We start from the raw sequence: 17,939 nt of genomic DNA, 5'->3' as shown, positions 1-17,939 counted from the left end.
GCAAACGACAGGGAATCGCAAGCCTTGGCATAGAGCTAGAGGATCCATTGAGTCAGATTCAACCTCAGTTCCAGCTCGGTGTGCAGGACCTCTTTAAAGATTTTAATCTTCTTTTCCTAAGTGAAAAGCATTATTTCATAAAATAGGATTAGAGATCAAGGTACTTTTGAGAAAATCGACCATGAATTTCATAAAGACTTGCTGCTTTAGATTAACCCCGCCTATCAATCCTAAAAAAAAAGTGAACACCTCTCAATTGAAGATTCGTGCTTGGGAATGGCAGCTCACGAGTTTCCCCAAATCTTGCTGTCAGATCGGAATACAAAAGCACATGAACACAAAGTAGAAAACATCTTTGAGTGCACTCGTGAGTTTTATGAGAAGCTAACGAAGCAAATCGAGCAGCGATTCTTGCTTGAGGATAAACCTGCTTGTGGCGGGTGAAATCTTAAATCCTACGAAAACCTTGTGCATGTTTGCAATCAGTCATTTGCAAAAAAAAAAAATGTCAGATTTATAGTGTGTCGTCATAAGATGAAAGAAAGAAAGCAAAAAAAAATGGTTGAATTTATTGCTTTTTGATTATCCAAATGTAACATATGTCTCTGAGTTTTAGCGTCTGTAGCTTCTACCAAATGCTACGCAGAGATTCCCCAACATGATTGACATTATGCGTTATCTTCTGACGTCACGATTTTAGCACTTTTGTAGAAAATTTTTTTTAATTAAAATATATTAAGACATATCATAGGGATTCTCAGAAAAGCGTGATCATTACTTCCATCTTGCAGGCAAAGTTTTGCGCGAAAAGAAAGAAACATATATCCTATGACTTAAGCCGTCTCAATTGGTGTATCGGCTTATCTTAATTGGCAGATAATAATAATAAGGATCCTATATATTTGAACAATAATGTATAAAATTAGAATAGCGCTAACAAGAATGAAATGGAACACGATTCAATTTTTCTCGCTCATTTGTAGCATTGAATAATTATATTACAGAGAGATTTGAAAATAAAATGGTGTGGAATGGAAAATCTTTTTTTGCTAGAATATGTTCATTGATTTACCAGTACCTTGAAACTGGAATTTTTTTGGAAAATCAGAGCCATTATACTGCTATAGATAGGTTGTCAAGAGAGGTGATGTTACATGGGAGCAGCAATGACACAAGCTAATCATGGTAGTATGACAGTATAATTATCAAGGTAGTATGACAGTGGGATTATCATGGTAGTAGGATTATCCCAGTCAACTTATATAAATCTATTTCAAAGATGTTTTATAACTGTTAGAGGTAGGTGCTTCCTTGGCGAATCAAATCTGTAATAAAAGCTTGACAGAAAACAAATGCTTTCAGCCTAGTGAAACTGTAACTTTTATTGAGACTAGGAGCCAACGAACAATGTAAAGAGTATAAAAGTATAAAAAAGTATATCCTCTATAACTAATTAAAACAATAACCTTTTATATCACTTTTCAAGTGTTTCAGGCGTTTCACAAAAAAAGAAAGAATAACCATGTCGAAAGCTGAAAAAAACTTTTCTTATGCTTCTAACACAAATCTTACTTAGCTCATTTGGGCATAGCCCTATGGGTTTCTATTATCTACAAAGCTGGAGTAACAGTACCTTTTCTTACTTCTTCGAAATCGTAACTGTGGCTATAGCCTGTCGGAATTGTTAACATCATTAGCCTAATTTTCAATGCTAGTTTTGATATCATTAAATGATCTTTTCGAAATCGTCACCCTGATCCGGTTTTTAAGACGGGATATCATTTCCTTCTGGCAAGGTCAAAGAAATTACAGTATCTTAGACGGAGATGAGCAGCACTGAACTGGCCCGTAAGTCCCGTGGTTAACAACAGAACAACCATAAACATCTGTATCATTACAAAGAATTTTTTTGTGCAGCTACTTGCAAAAAGAAAAGCCAAGAGAATCAATGTCAAATTACCTAAAGCCTCTTCCCACAGAAAAGAGTGAGGAAATTTGTCAATAAATTTATAGAAAAGGAAAAGCTTCATTGTTGAAGTACGAATCTTGTCAGAGTTTTTGTTAAAGTCAAATGTTTGTTGGATTTCAGACAAGTACACTGAACTGAAATCTGGTAGGAAAACAGTGGGAGAGCTGTTTAAATTTTAAAAATAAATCTTTCACGTCCCCTAGCACAACAATCTAAGCTTTGTCCCCTTTCGTTTAAATTTTGGTTAGTTTTGTCGTATGTAACCAATCTGCAATTCGCCTTAATGTTCATTCTGTTGCATGTGTATACAATTGGCAATAGCTATCTACAGAATTCAAACCTGCGACATGTGATATGATGCTCCTGTTCTTCTTATTACCTATTGTTGTCTTGGTTTTAAATATTTCATACAAAGTAATAACTAATGATTATTTCAATAATTTCTAAATCTCTTTTAATCTCAAAGATAGTGCCATTGATATCAGTTTAGTAGTCTGCTCCACATAAGGAAACTTGAAAAAAATTTCTTACCTAACAATATGCTAGATTTTGTCAATGTTCTTTGGTTTAAGACGAAATATAAGAGTGATGTATGGTAAAATGCACTGAACATATATAATTTGGGCTATAGACCTATACTTGCATATTAGGAGAGATCTGGGGCTACCACACTGGTCTATGCATAGAGAATTCACTGTTTACATTCTGTTAGGTCTCATGGCAAAAGGATTCAGATCAGTTAGATAAATATATAATTGAAAATGTGTTAAAACATTGATTACAATATAGAGAAACACAAAAATAATTAATAGAGACATTCTGCATATTATAATGTCAGATATAGCACAGTTATATCTAGCACTACTGGGCAGCTGCATTGTCAGAAAAACAAATATTGAATGAATAAATGAGGTTCTTTTGCTATCATATAGGCTCAGGATGACAACAGAGTTGGCCTATACATAAGTCTAATTTAAAATCACTCTCAAGAAAGATAAAATGACAAGGCCACTGGATAGAGCTGTACCTGTAAAGAAAGAAACCAGGAAAGTTGCCAATACCTCACCTTGGTATTTTGATAATTATGTCCTCTGTTAAAGACCAGTGTCAGATGTCTTGTGTTCTTTCTGGTCTTAATATCTTCTTGGTCATTTATGCTGATAAAATTTTAAACCTCAGCCAAACTTTATACACAATTTCTGAAACATTCCAAAAAAGGTAAATATTTTATTGTTCATATTATTAACTTACAAATAAAGTGAACATACTGCTAGATACCATTTTTATGCTCTTTCTGAATATAATAATTACTTTTCTTGCAAATTCAGTTTTAAGCTCTTGTGGGACCCTTGAAAATAATAATATCATTCAATATTTTTTGGATATAATAGTGGGTTATAACATTTGTTTCAAACTTACAATTTAATTGTAAATCCATTGATTATAAACTGTAACATTAATTTGTCAAGATTTAGTTGAATAGAAAAAATCAAAAACAAATCTTCTGTTTTTTTTTTCTTATTCTGTTAGGCCACTTAAAACCTGCCATTTCACATACATGTCAAAAAATATCAAAGTTAATAGAAGAGACATGGCAGATAGAACAATGTAGAAACTGTTTTGAATTTTAATCCAGCTTTAATCATGATGAATCAATGCTTCTGGATTATTTAACTTTAAAAAAAAATGGATTTATTAATAGATTCAGAGTAACTAATTAATTTTAAAAAATGGATTTATTATCTTACAGTAAGTTTAAAACCAACATTTTAAGCTTTTTTATGCCCAAAAACTAGGAATCTTTTGGTTATTTTCAAGGGTTCAAAAAGGGCTTAAATGGCAAATGAAGCTGATGTACACACTGTATGATGTATTCTGTTAAGAGATGATGAAAGTACAGTTTTTAAAACACTAAGGTTTAATCCTTTAAATTCAGTTTTTAAACCCTTTAGATACAAAGTTTGACTCTTTCTCACAGCTCTACTTTTTAAAACAATAGAAAACTTTAGCATAAAGAGCAGGACATTAAGGAGGGGATAGCTCCTTACTTCCAGTTGAAAAACTAGTTTTTTTTTATTTAGCAACAATCTCTGAGCAGTATTTGGACTTTACGGAAAACACCTTTTTACAACAAGTACTCTGTTTTTATTTATTGGTTTTTTATATTAAAAAAAAAAACAGTAACAAATTCTTTTCAGCAATCATTCTGTTTTAATTTAATTATCATTCCAAAACTAAGAGCCGTACTATGGTTTGCATGCTAGACTTGCAATCATGTGTTTGTAAGGGTAGAGGCTTGAGTCCTTGTGTTGCTGATTATTTAGTTTAAACATGGGTCTGTGGTGTGATTCTGTAAGCTCAGCTAGAGTTGACCAAGTCTAGATGGGTACCTTGAAAAATCTAAGAAAAAAAAAGAAGCATTAGATGATATGCCCACAACCACACATTACACTCCCTGTTGAAGGCTGAGAATCAGGAGACCAGTACCTGCACTATGCAGACCATTAGTCATTGTCAAAAAAGTTTTAAGTTAAGTTTTAAAACATTGACATTAAGCCCTAATGTTTTGTTGGATAACATGACAACAAAAACCCTACACACATTGCAGAAAAAACAAAAACAAAAAAAACAACTGTGCATATAATAAAATGAAAAGCTCACAAACTGAGAATAACATGCATTGTACAGAATTAAACATATTGTTACTATCCTTGACTTGTCTAAAACAAGCTAATTACAACTGGTTTTAAGTTTCCTCATTTCTTTCAATAATTCTTTTTATTTGACTGGTTTGAATGTTCTCTTATATGTCTGTACTTGGAAAATTAAAAAAAGGTGTGCCCTAATGTATCATTCATGATAATCATTGGTACATTTTGCATCAATGAAAATCTTAATAATATCAAAGTATCTTGTATGTAATTTAATATTCTAAACATCATTTTAGAGATGTATCAATAACAAGTATTCTTAAATTTCTTTTGTGTGCAATTTCTTTGATTTTAACTTTTATTCACAGTAAGTTTGGTTATATTGTCCCTGTCACCAGAAGCCTATCATTAAGTTTTTTTTAGGCTTGTAGATTTTTTAACTGATTATGTTTTGTTTGGGCAATTAAAAAAAATAGAAGGCAGTGCTGTTTATAAAAAAAATAAACTTTTAAGTTTGCAGTGTGCATGTTACAATGAAATATGCTACATTTCTTAAATTTTAGCTGACTTAGATCTGAACTATCTTTGTTTACAACATGTTTCTAGATGCTGGTAAGCAGTAGGCTACATTATCTTGTTTTTATTACTGTCAACGCAGATTTCAGTTAGGTGTTCTATTTCACAGGCTGGCAATTCTTATTATTTTACTATTGGTTTTTCAGAAGTATTGTTTTCGTCAACATGCCCATGCTCTGATTACTGGGTTGCCTTTTGGTTTAGGCTTCAAGATATCAACTTCATACTTTAATTTATTCCTACAGAAGTTTGGACAGAAACATAAAGGCGTCATAAAAGTTTGGTTCAGTGTTGGAGCAATTATAAGTATTGTACTTCTTCCTTTGATTTCCTATTTATTCCTTATAACTGGTCTTCAGCAAGTAAAAATAATTGTGCAGAAATACTATAATGAAGGTTTAGAAGAGAAGCCATTCTTGTTACAGCCTGTGGTAAGTCTGCCTTTTTTATGTGAAATTCATTTGTAAACAAAATTAAAACTTAATTAATTAATTAAATTAAATTAATTCAAAGTATAAAGTAAAGCATGGGAAACAAATTGTACACCCCAGAAGACTTTCATCACCTTGGATAGTGATTATCCAAAACAATGAATAATAAAAAAAAATGTGGTACAAGTTCAGAAAAAAAGTAAGATATTGGTCTTTTTTGCTTATTTTGATCATAGAATTGGTTGTAATAGTACTTATAATCTTATGATGAAGATGATGAAAATAATTAATTAGAATTAATGATAATTGGCTTCCAGAATACACTCAAGGGGTGAGGCAGTACCTCTGTTACTGCCATGCTGTTGTTTTATCAGTATGCTTATGAACTTGCTACCCATCCCCTGATTGCAACATTTTTCTTATGAAATACTGATGTTCTTACAGATTTTTGGAGTTGCTAGTAGATGATTCACAGGAGATATCTATTTTAGGAAAGTTGAAAAATAGATGGTAGTATTCTCCATATGGAAGTCTAAATTTTCAAAACCTCCAGTACATGCACTGTGTACTTCTTGAAATTCTAGCAGACTGTAAGTCAAGTTATCCTGCTTTAAAGTCGAAATCATGATATCAGCTGCCATTAGCTGGTATGTTACCTTGTGGGATAATAATAACAGAGAAAGCTTTTGTGGATTATCATGGGTTTAACATGAATTAAAAACGACTTGAGCCATTGACAGTATATCATTATCAGCATAACTAGAAAGTTCAGATCAAACAATTCTAGTTTTAAATTTTGATTCTAATTAAAAGATCAAGTTTATTTGGTCCTAACCTGCAATTTTTTGAAAGTAAGCAGATTATATTATTTTCTAATCCTTTATTGATTATAAAGTAGTTATGGCAACTTAAATCTAAGTCAGAATACAATTCTAATTCTAACTTGGATACACTTATTATTACGCAATTTTCAAATAAGAGAATATTATGCGTTCTTATTCTTTAAACAATTTATTCTTATTCTTTAAACAATTTATCATGAACATTTGCAAACAGAAAACTTCATACTTCTCAATTAGATCCTTGGGCTTGGATATTCAAGCTGAGCTTTTTGAAAATTGGATGAAATGTTGAAAGGTTGAACAGCCTTAAATCTAGAAAATGTTGGACAGCCTTAAATCTAGAGCTGTATATGTTAATTTCTATGTTTATTCATGATTAATGTATAGGATGGATATTCCATCTCAACAAGGACGGAGCTTTGAAAATGCAACAGACACTTCGGGGCTTTCTCAATGCTACTTTTATATTCTTTCCTTGTTTGTACCCAGAACTTGGTAAGATTTGCATGTTTAAGCTCGGAATGGAGAGAAGAATCTTTTGAAATTTGAATTAATGACTCTTTATATGAGGCTGACAAGCTGGCTGGCTGCTCAAAAAAGATCTGATCAAAGGGTTTGGAAGCCCAGTTCTTGTTACTATACTCGTTAACTCGTTTCTTGTTAGAAATCCATTTCTTGTTACTATTTTGCTCTGGAAAGTCTTTCTGAATGACATTTAATGTGCTTTAAGTGTGATGTAATATCACCTTTTACATCCGTCGACAGTTTGAAATTATCAAACTATCCATCAAGAAACTATGAAGTGTGCCAAAAACTTAACACTGTTTCTTAATGAGGTAGGATTTTCAAAATTGTAATATCTTCATCGTGGACTCAATCTTGTCAAATATTTTGAAAATGTTAATGGAACTGTTCTGTAATCCTATATTAAGTTGTTAAAGTAATAAATCACTTATAACGGAAGCTGCTGAAGCCAATTACTAATCATGGAAGTCAACTGAAAAGGTTGATCTTCAAACAACATTTGTGCTTCATTTCTTGATTCAAATAATCACAAATGAAATCAAAAGTGATTACTTTTCCTCTAGATAACTATCACACCTTTGTATGAAAAAGCAATGCAACATGTGTGTGTCACTTATCAACTTAAATAGTGTTAATTTTTCGCAATATGATAGTGTTGATTTAAATAGTGTTGATTTTTAATACTGTTGATTTAAATAGTTTAAATAGTGTTGATTTCCCTAATATGATTTGCAACTTTGCCTGCTTGGTTGAAAACTACTTTCAATTAATGAAGAAGGAGTTTTGAAGCTAGACTTTGTCTATGGATGGCGCAATGGCTACAGAAAATAGATGGCGCAATGGCTACAGAAAACACAAGGAGCTATGTCTTTTGATGCGACCCTTCAAACCTTTGTAACAGCCAAACATTAATCTAGCACCACTACTAGAAACACCACAAATATTTTACAGGCCGGTTTCATATTGATTTGAACTGTTTATGTTTATGAAACTGCTTCTGAGAGCATTATGAGAAGCATCATGAAATGCTTCTGAACTGTTTATGAAATAGTGGACCGGATTCAATGTCCTGGTTGTGAGATTGGGTGAGGATTAGGAGGCTCTGGTTCACGAGGTGTTTTTGCTGCTATCATTGCGTACAGAAGGTTCGCTTCTGAAGCTGTTCTTAAGACTGTGGCTCTATGATAATATGATGGGCATACTTGTTTATCTGTTGAAACTAGCCCTTGCTCCTTGAGCAATTAACAAAATAGCTGGTTTTTGCGTTACATATCGAGGTCTCGTGTTGCCTTGATGCACAAATGGTACAGCTACAATTCGACTGTACGCCTAAGTTGAAGACAGTTGGGGCGTTGCATGACTCTGCTTGTTGGGGCGTTGCTGACGATGGCTTATTCTGGATTTTATTTTGAGATGGTTGTGTGCTATTCTGGCGTAGGTTGGCAAGAGAATTTCTTGCTGAATTTTCTTGAAAGAGTTTTGGAGGTATTTTGAATAAGGTGGGTGCGTGCGTCACTGTACAATAAAATTCCTGGTTGATAGTTCATTTTGGCAAGGATTTGGCTTCCCAAAACTTTCGCCTTATATATCCCAAAATATTTGGGTGACAACACTGCAATTTTCAACGAGGGGTCTTTAGCCACATATAAAAATACAAGAAAATATCACTGGAAGTCCACAATTGAGAAAAGTTTCAATCTGTTGAACTTATGAAAGTAAATGTTATAATCTTGAAATACCTTTCGAATATTCACTCTCATTTAAAGTTTAACTAGTTTTGAATGAGTCAATATTCATTGACCCCCAAGCCACACCATAGTCTTAGCTGTCGAATTACCAGATACAATGTGGGTTTAATAGAAAATTATATACATTTTTCAACTGGCTTTGAAAATATTAAATAAAAAAGAAGTTTTTCTTCTGAAAGTAAGGAACGACATTAAAACTTAAAACAAACAGAAATCATTTGTATATGAAAGAGGCTGTCCCCTCCTCAACGCCTCGGGTTTTTATTGTTTTAAAAAGCTTTTTATTGTTTTAAAAAGTAGAGTTGTTAGAAAGAGTCAAACTTTAGCGTAAAGAACGGGGCGTTGAGGAGGGAACAGCCCCTTTCGTATACGGAATAATTTCTATTCGTTTTAAGTTTTAATGTTGCTCCTTGCTTTCAGTAGAAAAAGTTTTTTTTTTTACGTAATTCCTGATCTTTCTTCGAATACTGCCAGGAAATCTGACCGTACTTCCACGGAGAAACCCCCTCACCATGGAAATATCCTCTAGACAGTTCAATTCTGGTGAAAATTTACCCCGGACAATTACTGCTAACCACTCCGCGCGTAAAATTGAGACGGAAAGGAGAAAGCAAGACATATAAAATAATTTTTTATAAGAATTCTGGAAAATTCCCACAGTCTGTAATTTCTCCTGACAAGTTCACTCCCTTGAAACTTCCCTCCCCATGGAAAATTCCCCTTAGAAAAACCCCCAGCAGAAAGTTTGTCCCCCCCCACTCGAAAATGTATGCATGCATCCCAATAACAAATACTATTCGTAAACAATGGGCCAATTTTACAACTTAAAGACCTTTCTCCTGGGGCTGTGGGGGGGTCATTTTATACACAAAGGCATAGTTATTAGACCTTTCAACTATGATGAACAAAATGGCTATCTCAAAATTTTGATCAGACGATTTTTGGAAAAAAGTGGAGGGGTAGGTGGACTAGTTGCCCTCAAATTTTTTCGGTCATTTCAAAAAGGCGCTAGAACTTTTAATTTCCGTTTGGATGAGCCCTCTTCTGATATTTTAGGAGCATTGGGTTGATACGATCACCCCTGGGGAAAAAACAACAAAAAACAAATAAATACGCATCCGTGATCTTTCTTCTGGCAAAAAAAATGCCTTATTTTTGCAGATAGGAGCTTGAAACCTATTTAGTAGGGCTCTCTAATATGCTGAACCTGATGGTTTGATTTTAATTAAGAATACTTGACTTTTAGGGAGTATTTCCCCCTTTTTTGAAAATCAGGAAAATTTTCTCAGCTTTGATGGGTAAGTCTAAACCTAATGTAATTTATATATTTGAAGTCAGCATAAAAAGCTGATTCTTTTAATATATCTATTGGTATGAAAATCCTTAAAAAAAAAAAAAAATGTTTTTTAGAGTTTCGGTTACTATTGATCCGGGTCGCTTCTTACTTAAAGTTCGATACCACGAACTGTTTGAACCGCAATTTTCTCAGATTTTTCTTTTGGTTGTTATTACGTATATGGGGGAGTTGCCCCCTCCTCAATACCTCGCTCTTTACGCTAAAATGCTTGTGAATTTGTAAAAAGCTTATTATCTTAATTAGACGGTCCTTGTGTGCCAGGAGTCATTCTTAAATATTTGGAACAAAAAGTCAAACACTAGCGCAAAGAGTGAGGTACTGAGAAGGGGGCTACCCCCATCACATACGTAATGTTAATACGTATTTCTTAATGTTGTTCGTTACTCTCAGTTGGAAAAACTTTTTTTTATTTATTTAATAACAACCACAAGCCGGAAAATTACGATATCTTTGGTTTATTATCACATAAAAATCATAGTTAAGAAGCTGCTTAAGATAATATTAAGTGCTAAGATTGGCCGAAAATAAAACACAAACAAACTATTGTTTATATCGGCCATTATTTAACAAAATTCTAATTTTAGCGTAAAGGGCGAGGTACTGACTAGGGGAAGAAACTCAACCATATACGTAATACGAGGAGCTAACCCCCTCGTCAATACCTCGCTCTTTACGCTAAAGTTCGAATTTTTTTCCAATTTTTTAAGAATGCCCCCTGAATCCCAAATTCCGTTTAATTAGAATAGATAGCTCTTTCGAAATTACTAAAAATACTTTAGCGTAAAGAGCGAGATATTGACGAGGGGACGAACCCTCTCATATACATATAATTTGTATTCGTTTTAAGTTTTAATGTTGCTCCTTATTTTCAGTTGAAAAACTTGTTTTTTTTAAATTTACTTTCTGATTGTTTTTTAAATAATGCTGGGAAACCAATTCATGGAAATTTTCTTCTCCAATGAAACATTCCTCCATAGCAAGATCCTCCCACGTAACCCTCTCCACCCGAATCCCCCTCCTTAACCAGAAAAACTACCCCCGGGAAACGTCTGTATACTTCCCAATAACCAACAATATATGTAAACAAAGTTCGGACAAAGTTTGTATGTAAACAACAGTTATGTAACAAAGTTATGTAAACAAACAGTGGACAAAGTTCGTAACTTGCAGCCGTTCCCCCAGTGACTCTGGGGGATTAAGTCGTCCTCAAAGACATAGTTATTAGATTTTCGACTCTGTCGAACCAAATGGCTATCTCAAAATTTTGATCCAGAGACTTTGAAAAAAATGAGCGTGGGAGGGGGCCTAGTTGCCCTCCAATTTTCTGGTCACTTAAAACGGGCATTATAACTTTTAATTTCTATTCGAATGAGCCCTCTTGTGAAATTTCAGGATCACTGGGTTGATAGGATCACCCCTGGAAAAAAAAAACAACAAAAAAACAAATAAAGACACATTCATGATTTTTCTTCTGACAAAAATACAAAATTCCACATTTTTGCAGATAGGAGCTTGAAATCTGTGTATTAAGGTTCTCTGTTACGCTGAATCTGATGGTGTAATTTTCATTAAGATTATATGACTTCTAGGGGGTCTTTCTCCCTTTTTTCGAAAATAAGACAAATTTTCTCAGGCTCGTAACTTTTGATGGGTAGAACTAAACTTGATAAAACTTATATATTTAAAATCAGCATAAAAATCTGATTCGTTTGATCTAATTATTTGCGTCAGCATTCCGGTTACTAGACTTTCGGTTACTATTGAGCCAGCTTCGGTAGCCATTTTTTTCCAACTATTAGAAAAATTCGCGTTCTCGCGAAAAGTATTGTTTATCCACAATTGTTGATGAACGCATATGTTCTTGCGATTGCCGATCAACACGTTTGTTCACCAGAAAAGGCCTAAAGTAAGGCTAGGTTAGCTTGGGAAAACCGTAAAAGGTAGAGTAGGCAAATTGATTTCCTTGGATCGAGTTGAGCATTGTTCACCTTCATCTGTTTTTTAAAGTACCATAGTCAAACAGTTCGGGGTAAAGAACTGTAGTACGGAGTGACCCGGCTCAATAATAAACGAGACCTATATGGGATTCTGATACTAATAGATACAGCAAAAGAATCGGATTTTTATGCCGATTTTAAATATATAAGTTTCATAAAGTTTAGTATTGCCCACAAAACGTTACGAGCCTGAGAAAATTTGCATAATTTTGGAAAATAGGGAGAAACTTCCCCTAAAAGTCATAGAATCTTAACGAAAATCACACCATCACATTGAGCGTATCAGAGAACCCTACTGTAGAAGTTTCAAGCTCTTATCTACAAAAATGTGGAATTTTGTATTTTTTGTCAGAAGACCAATCACAGGTGCGTGTTTTTTTTTCCAGGGGTTTTAGTGGCCTTTTAAGCTACCCAAAAAATTGGAGGGCACCTAGGCCCCATCTAGCTTATTTTTTTCTCAGATTCAACGGATAAAAAATTTTGAGATAGTCATTTTGCTCAGCATAGTCGAAAAACCTAATAACTATGTCTTTGTGGACGGCTTACTCCCCCAGAGTCCCCGTGGGAGGGGCTGCAAGTTGCAAACTTTGACAGTGTTTACATATAGTAATGGTTATTGGGAAGTGCACAGACATTTTCAGGGGGATTTTTTTTGTTGAGGAGGGGGTTGCGTGGGATAATCTTTCCATGGAGGAATTTGTCATGGGAGAAGAGAATTTCTATGAAGGAGGCGTAGGATTTTCTTGTATTATTTAAAACAAAAAACAATGAAAAAATAAATATGAAAAAGTTTTTTCAACTGAAAGTAAGGAGCGACAATAAAACATAAAACGAACAGAAATTACTCCGTATATGAAAGGGGCTGCTCCCCCCTCAACGCTCCGCTCTGTTTTAAAAAGTAGATTAGAGAGAAAGAGTCAAATTTTAGCGTAAAGAGCAGAGCGCTGATTAGGGAACAGCTCCTTTCATATAAGGAGTAATTTCTGTTCGTTTTATGTTTTAATGTCGTTTCTTACTTTCAGTTACAAAACTTGTTTTTTTTTAATTTACATGAAGAGACGAGTGTATAGCACTCTGGAGTCAAACAAAGCCATCTTAAACGAGCGTCAGATCTTTTGTTTGCTATCTTACAAATCTTTTAATGGAGTTTTTCTTATAGCTTCCGGGGGTGAATATACCCTTTGGTGATGCGATCTACTGTTTGGCCGCCATATTTATATCAAGTCTAGTCCATGAATTTGGACATGCTGTTGCTGCAACCAGGTAAATGAACTAATTCCTTCAACTGTCACATTAGTTAAAGCGATAAAGCTAACAGCTGAGAAAATTGTCACATGACGTATCGTCAGCATTTACGAATTTAATGAATACATCAACGGTCTACTGTTTGAGATACTATTATCATCAAAGTACCTGATTGACTCTTTCCATTAAAAACGAAAAATCAGCACACTGAATCTTACACAGGGCTCCTCCAACGCAGATGGAAAATAATTTATTGCTTAAAAACATATTTTTGTATATTTTTGACACCTTCATAATTAAATACTCTTGCATCCCGAGCGTCGAATGTGTATTCACTTATGACTTTGTTTTATTGTTTTTTTAGTATAATTTAATTAAACACTTTTTTTATTATTTTAGAGTGTGAAAAATCTATTTCAATGCACTTTAGCGTTTAATTAGTCAAACTGGATGAAACAGAAAACAAGAATTATAATCAAGTTCAAACACAGTTCGAACACGATTGAAGAGATTGATAGCTTCTATAGAAAGAGCAGTGTCGGGGTAGCTTCGGGGAGGTTTAATATATGGAAGCTATAAAACTACTATAGAAAGAGCTATTTTAACTGACCAGGTATATTTAATTTTCCATCAAGGACCTTAACATTACAAGAAAAGTCCGTATTAGAAAAAGGTTCAAAATTTTGCTTTAGAACTAATAAAGTCCCATTAGAACAAATTATCTCTTCAATAGAAACATCTTTACATAGAAACCCCATCCTAATCAAAGACGTTAGCCTCGTAAGAGCTTCTACAGTTATAGCCCTCTCAGAGTTTGCTTTAAAACCAGAAATCCCTAATAATTCTATCAAAGACATAAAGATTCTTAATAATTTAAGAAGGGATGAATCTATTATTATTACAAAAGCAGACAAGGGTAACACTTTCCCAGTATGTTCCCAGTTCCCAGTTCCCAGTATGGTAGCCTCGGGTAAGTTCCCAGTATGGTAGCCTCGGGGAGGTTTAAAATCTGGAAGATATGAAATTACTATAGAAAGAGCTATTATAACCAAGTGGAGGAGAGTAGTCACTAGTATGGGTAGTCACTAGTATGGTTGCCTCAAGGAGTTTTAATGTCTGGAAACTGAAATTTCATTAGAAAGAGCTATTATTATTCAGTTCATGAAGGGTAAGTTGCCAGTTTGGCAGCCTCAGGGAGGTTTAATATCTGGAAGATATGAAATTACTATAGAAAGAGCTATTATAACCAACTGGAGTAGAGTAGTTACTAGTATGGTTGCCTCAAGGAGGTTTAATATGTGAAAACTATGAAATTCCAATAGAAAGAGTTATAATAATCAAGTTGATTAAGGGTAAGTCACCAGTTTGGTGGCTTTGGGGAGGTTTAATATCTGGAGGAGCAGTACGAACTAATCATAATTTTTTCGAATTAATTTTCCACAAAAGAAGTTTATCAAAGAAAAGTCAAGAGCTATATTAAACCGAAGATGAGTAAAAATAAAGACAAATAATTTTTTAAGCGCAATACAGCCTCTCATTATACAAATGAAACCCACAACCAACCGAAATTACAATAAATAACCAAAACTCAAAACGCAAACTCAATACTCAAAAACGAGCTGAAGTTACACAAACAGGACCACTCCTGTCTGTGTAGTTTCAGCTCGGTTTGAGCTGTCAGCCCCTGTGCCTTCTAGAGACCAGAACGTAATTTGCAATTTACTGAAAACAATTTTTGTTTAAGCAGTATGGTTTTAGTTTTCATAACATCCGACAAAAAAATCGCCATAATAATCAAAATTACTGAAAAGAACAAATGAATGTGGATTGACAGTTTAATATATACTCATGTTCAGCCCTGAAAGCTTCAATAATTTTGGATTGATTAAAATTGTAAAAGAGAAAACGTTTCAACTGTGTTTTGTTTTGTAGCAGATGCAGTATGAAAAAATTGTAGTATGAAAAATTGAAATGAAATAAGAATATAATTTTTTTTTAGACAACGTTTTCTAATCGAAGTAAAGAGCGGAGTTGAAACAACGGTCGTTGTTTCGTAGAATAAGCTACTTCGTAAAAATGCATAATGGTCTTTGATTCGCCAGGTAAAATTAATCCACCAATCAGACACAAGTATGTATTCTTACCAACTTCAAGTAAGCCGATGTGAACGGACGAATAAAGAATCTGCATTTGGCATTTGTCTGCACAGAGGTGTTGAATTGGAGTATAGCTAATTTTGCTTTTAGAATTTTTTTCCTATTGATTAAGCATATAAAAATTACCATAGCTCATTTTCTAGTCTTTTCTTTTTAATAATTCTATTTCTTTTGTGGAAATGTTTTCTTATCCTTACATAATTATTTCTTCCCTTTCAGCGAGCATTTGACGATTGATGGAGCTGGTTTTCTAGTATTTTTAATAATTCCAGCTGCTTTTGTGGAACTGCCTTCTTATGACTTACGGCTTTTATCTACATTCAGTAAAATTCGAATATTCACAGCTGGAGTTTGGAATAATATAGTTTTAGCTGTTATTGCCTGGATTGCTATTCTCTGTCTCCCCATTTTTTTGTGTTCTATTTATCAAATTGATTCTGGAGTTCTTGTTACTGCTGTACTACAGGTAAGCATATTTACCTTAAATTGCAGCTTGGAGCAATCTAAGGATTTATCCTTGGGAATCTCCAGAGTATTATTAAAAATCAGCTGTTTAATTCTTCTTTTGACGATCGTTAGAGACTTCTTTTGAAGGTCATTTTGATGCTTCTTTTAGGTATTCAAGGTATAGCAAAGTAATTTTATACCAAGAGTTCTATTTCCCTACTATCTCTGTCGAAAGTAAAACACTTCAAAATAGGGATGAAACCTTTTAATTGACAGTAAACAGATATAAAAAATTTTAACTGGATATTTCGAACACATATACAGTGTTCATCATCGGCAGTAAAACTAAAAGACATCAATAAAAACAAACAAAATTTATACCTAATAAACTAATTACATATAGTTTATTGCTCTTATTTTTTTCAATGCAACAGAGGAAGCAAATCTCGACTTTTTTGGTTCCGGTTCATTAGATTTATCTGACATATTACGTGGACAGAGGTCATAGCTCTTAGGTGAGGTGATATTTACTTTATTTGACCTCAGTAAATTATCATAAATTGAATTCAATCCAAATTCACCTGTATCTCTGTTTATGGAATTATTCTTGAATATTTTTTTTTAATTTCGATTGTTTCCCTGAAAATTTGCATTAAACCTTGGTCTCTAGAAATCAAAGAAACATTTTCAAACAAAATAAAATGATTTGGATAATTAAAAATATGATCCGAAAGGGCCGATGTGAAATCTTCAGGTTTGGCATTTTGCTTTAAAGACGATGAAATAGAATTACGATGTTGTAGCAATCTCATTTTTAAATTCTGGTTAGTACGTCCCACATAAGAGCTTCCACAAGTACATGGGATTTTATAAACCCCACTTTGTTGCTCTACGGAAGTTCGATCCTTTACAGAATTTAAAAAACTAGCCAAAGTATTACTACCTCTTAAAGCTACCTTTAAGTCATTATTTTGTAAAATTCTTTTAAGTTTTTCACTGAACCCTGGAACATATGGTAGAGAACAAAAAACATCTTTCTTTTCTGTTGTTTCCAGAATATCGTCAGAAAATTCTAGAAATTTTTTTCTTCTTTTCGAAAAAGTCTGGTCAATTAATCGACCCGGATAATGGTTACTTATTAAAATCTCTTTTAACAACAATAATTCCTCCTCAAAGAATTTTGGAGAGCAAATTCTAAAAATGCGGTCAGTAAAGGATATGATTAAACCAATTTTTACTTGGCGAGCATGACCGGAGAAAAACGACAAAAATTGGTTATTGTTAGTAGGTTTTCTTTAAATCTTAAAATCCAGACTTTTTTTTTCAAAGAAAAACGTCCAGAAAAGGAAGTTTCTTATCCTCTTCTAATTCTACTGTAAATTTTAAATCACCTCCCCAAACATTAAGATGTTTTAAAAAACCTTTAAATTCCTCCTCCCCAGAATTCCATACTCAAATTATGTCATCCATATATCTCCCCCAAAATTTGTGTTAAAAAAAATATCAATCTAACGCTATTGTTTCAATATTTTCTACAAAACAATTTGCTAATAAAGGATTTAAAGGGGCCTCCATGGATAAACCATTTACTTGTTCGACAAAAAAACCCCTCTGAATTGAAAAAAAAAAAAAAATAAGAGAACGTGTTGCACAACCTAACCTAACTCCCCATAATTCCATACTGAAATTATGTCATCCATATATCTCCCCCAAAATTCGTTTAAAAAAAATATGAATCTAACGCTATTGTTTCAATATTTTCTACAAAACAATTTGCTAATAAAGGATTTAAAGGGGCCCCCATGGGTAAACCATTTACTTGTTCGAAAAAAACCCTCTGAATTGAAAAAAAAATAAGAGAACGTGTTGCACAACCTAACTAAATTCATAATTACACCGACTTCCAAAAGTGTTTCCCCACTAATTAAGTCCAATTTTCTTAATATCTTTCTTTCAAGAAGAATTTTTGCGGCTTTTACATCAATACTCGTATAC

General features: G+C 33.5%; 1 protein-coding gene across 1 annotated transcript in view; it reads left to right on the top strand.

Moving 5' to 3' along the window:
• Nucleotides 1-2,293: 2,293 nt before the first annotated feature.
• LOC136039244 (membrane-bound transcription factor site-2 protease-like) overlaps nucleotides 2,294-17,939 on the top strand; it is a 41,200-nt gene continuing 25,554 nt past the window's right edge. Inside the window, exons 1-4 of the mRNA XM_065722797.1 lie at nucleotides 2,294-2,383; nucleotides 5,343-5,627; nucleotides 13,256-13,359; nucleotides 15,717-15,963. Of these exons, the coding sequence (XP_065578869.1) occupies nucleotides 2,324-2,383; nucleotides 5,343-5,627; nucleotides 13,256-13,359; nucleotides 15,717-15,963 (696 nt within the window). The 5' untranslated portion in view covers nucleotides 2,294-2,323. The remainder of the gene's footprint in view (nucleotides 2,384-5,342; nucleotides 5,628-13,255; nucleotides 13,360-15,716; nucleotides 15,964-17,939) is intronic.

The sequence above is a fragment of the Artemia franciscana genome, chromosome 19, assembly GCF_032884065.1.
Source record: "Artemia franciscana chromosome 19, ASM3288406v1, whole genome shotgun sequence".
NCBI classification, from domain to species: Eukaryota; Metazoa; Arthropoda; class Branchiopoda; order Anostraca; family Artemiidae; genus Artemia; species Artemia franciscana.
The sequence above is the reverse complement of the archived record's forward strand: the minus strand, read 5'-3'. Positions and strand labels throughout refer to the sequence as shown.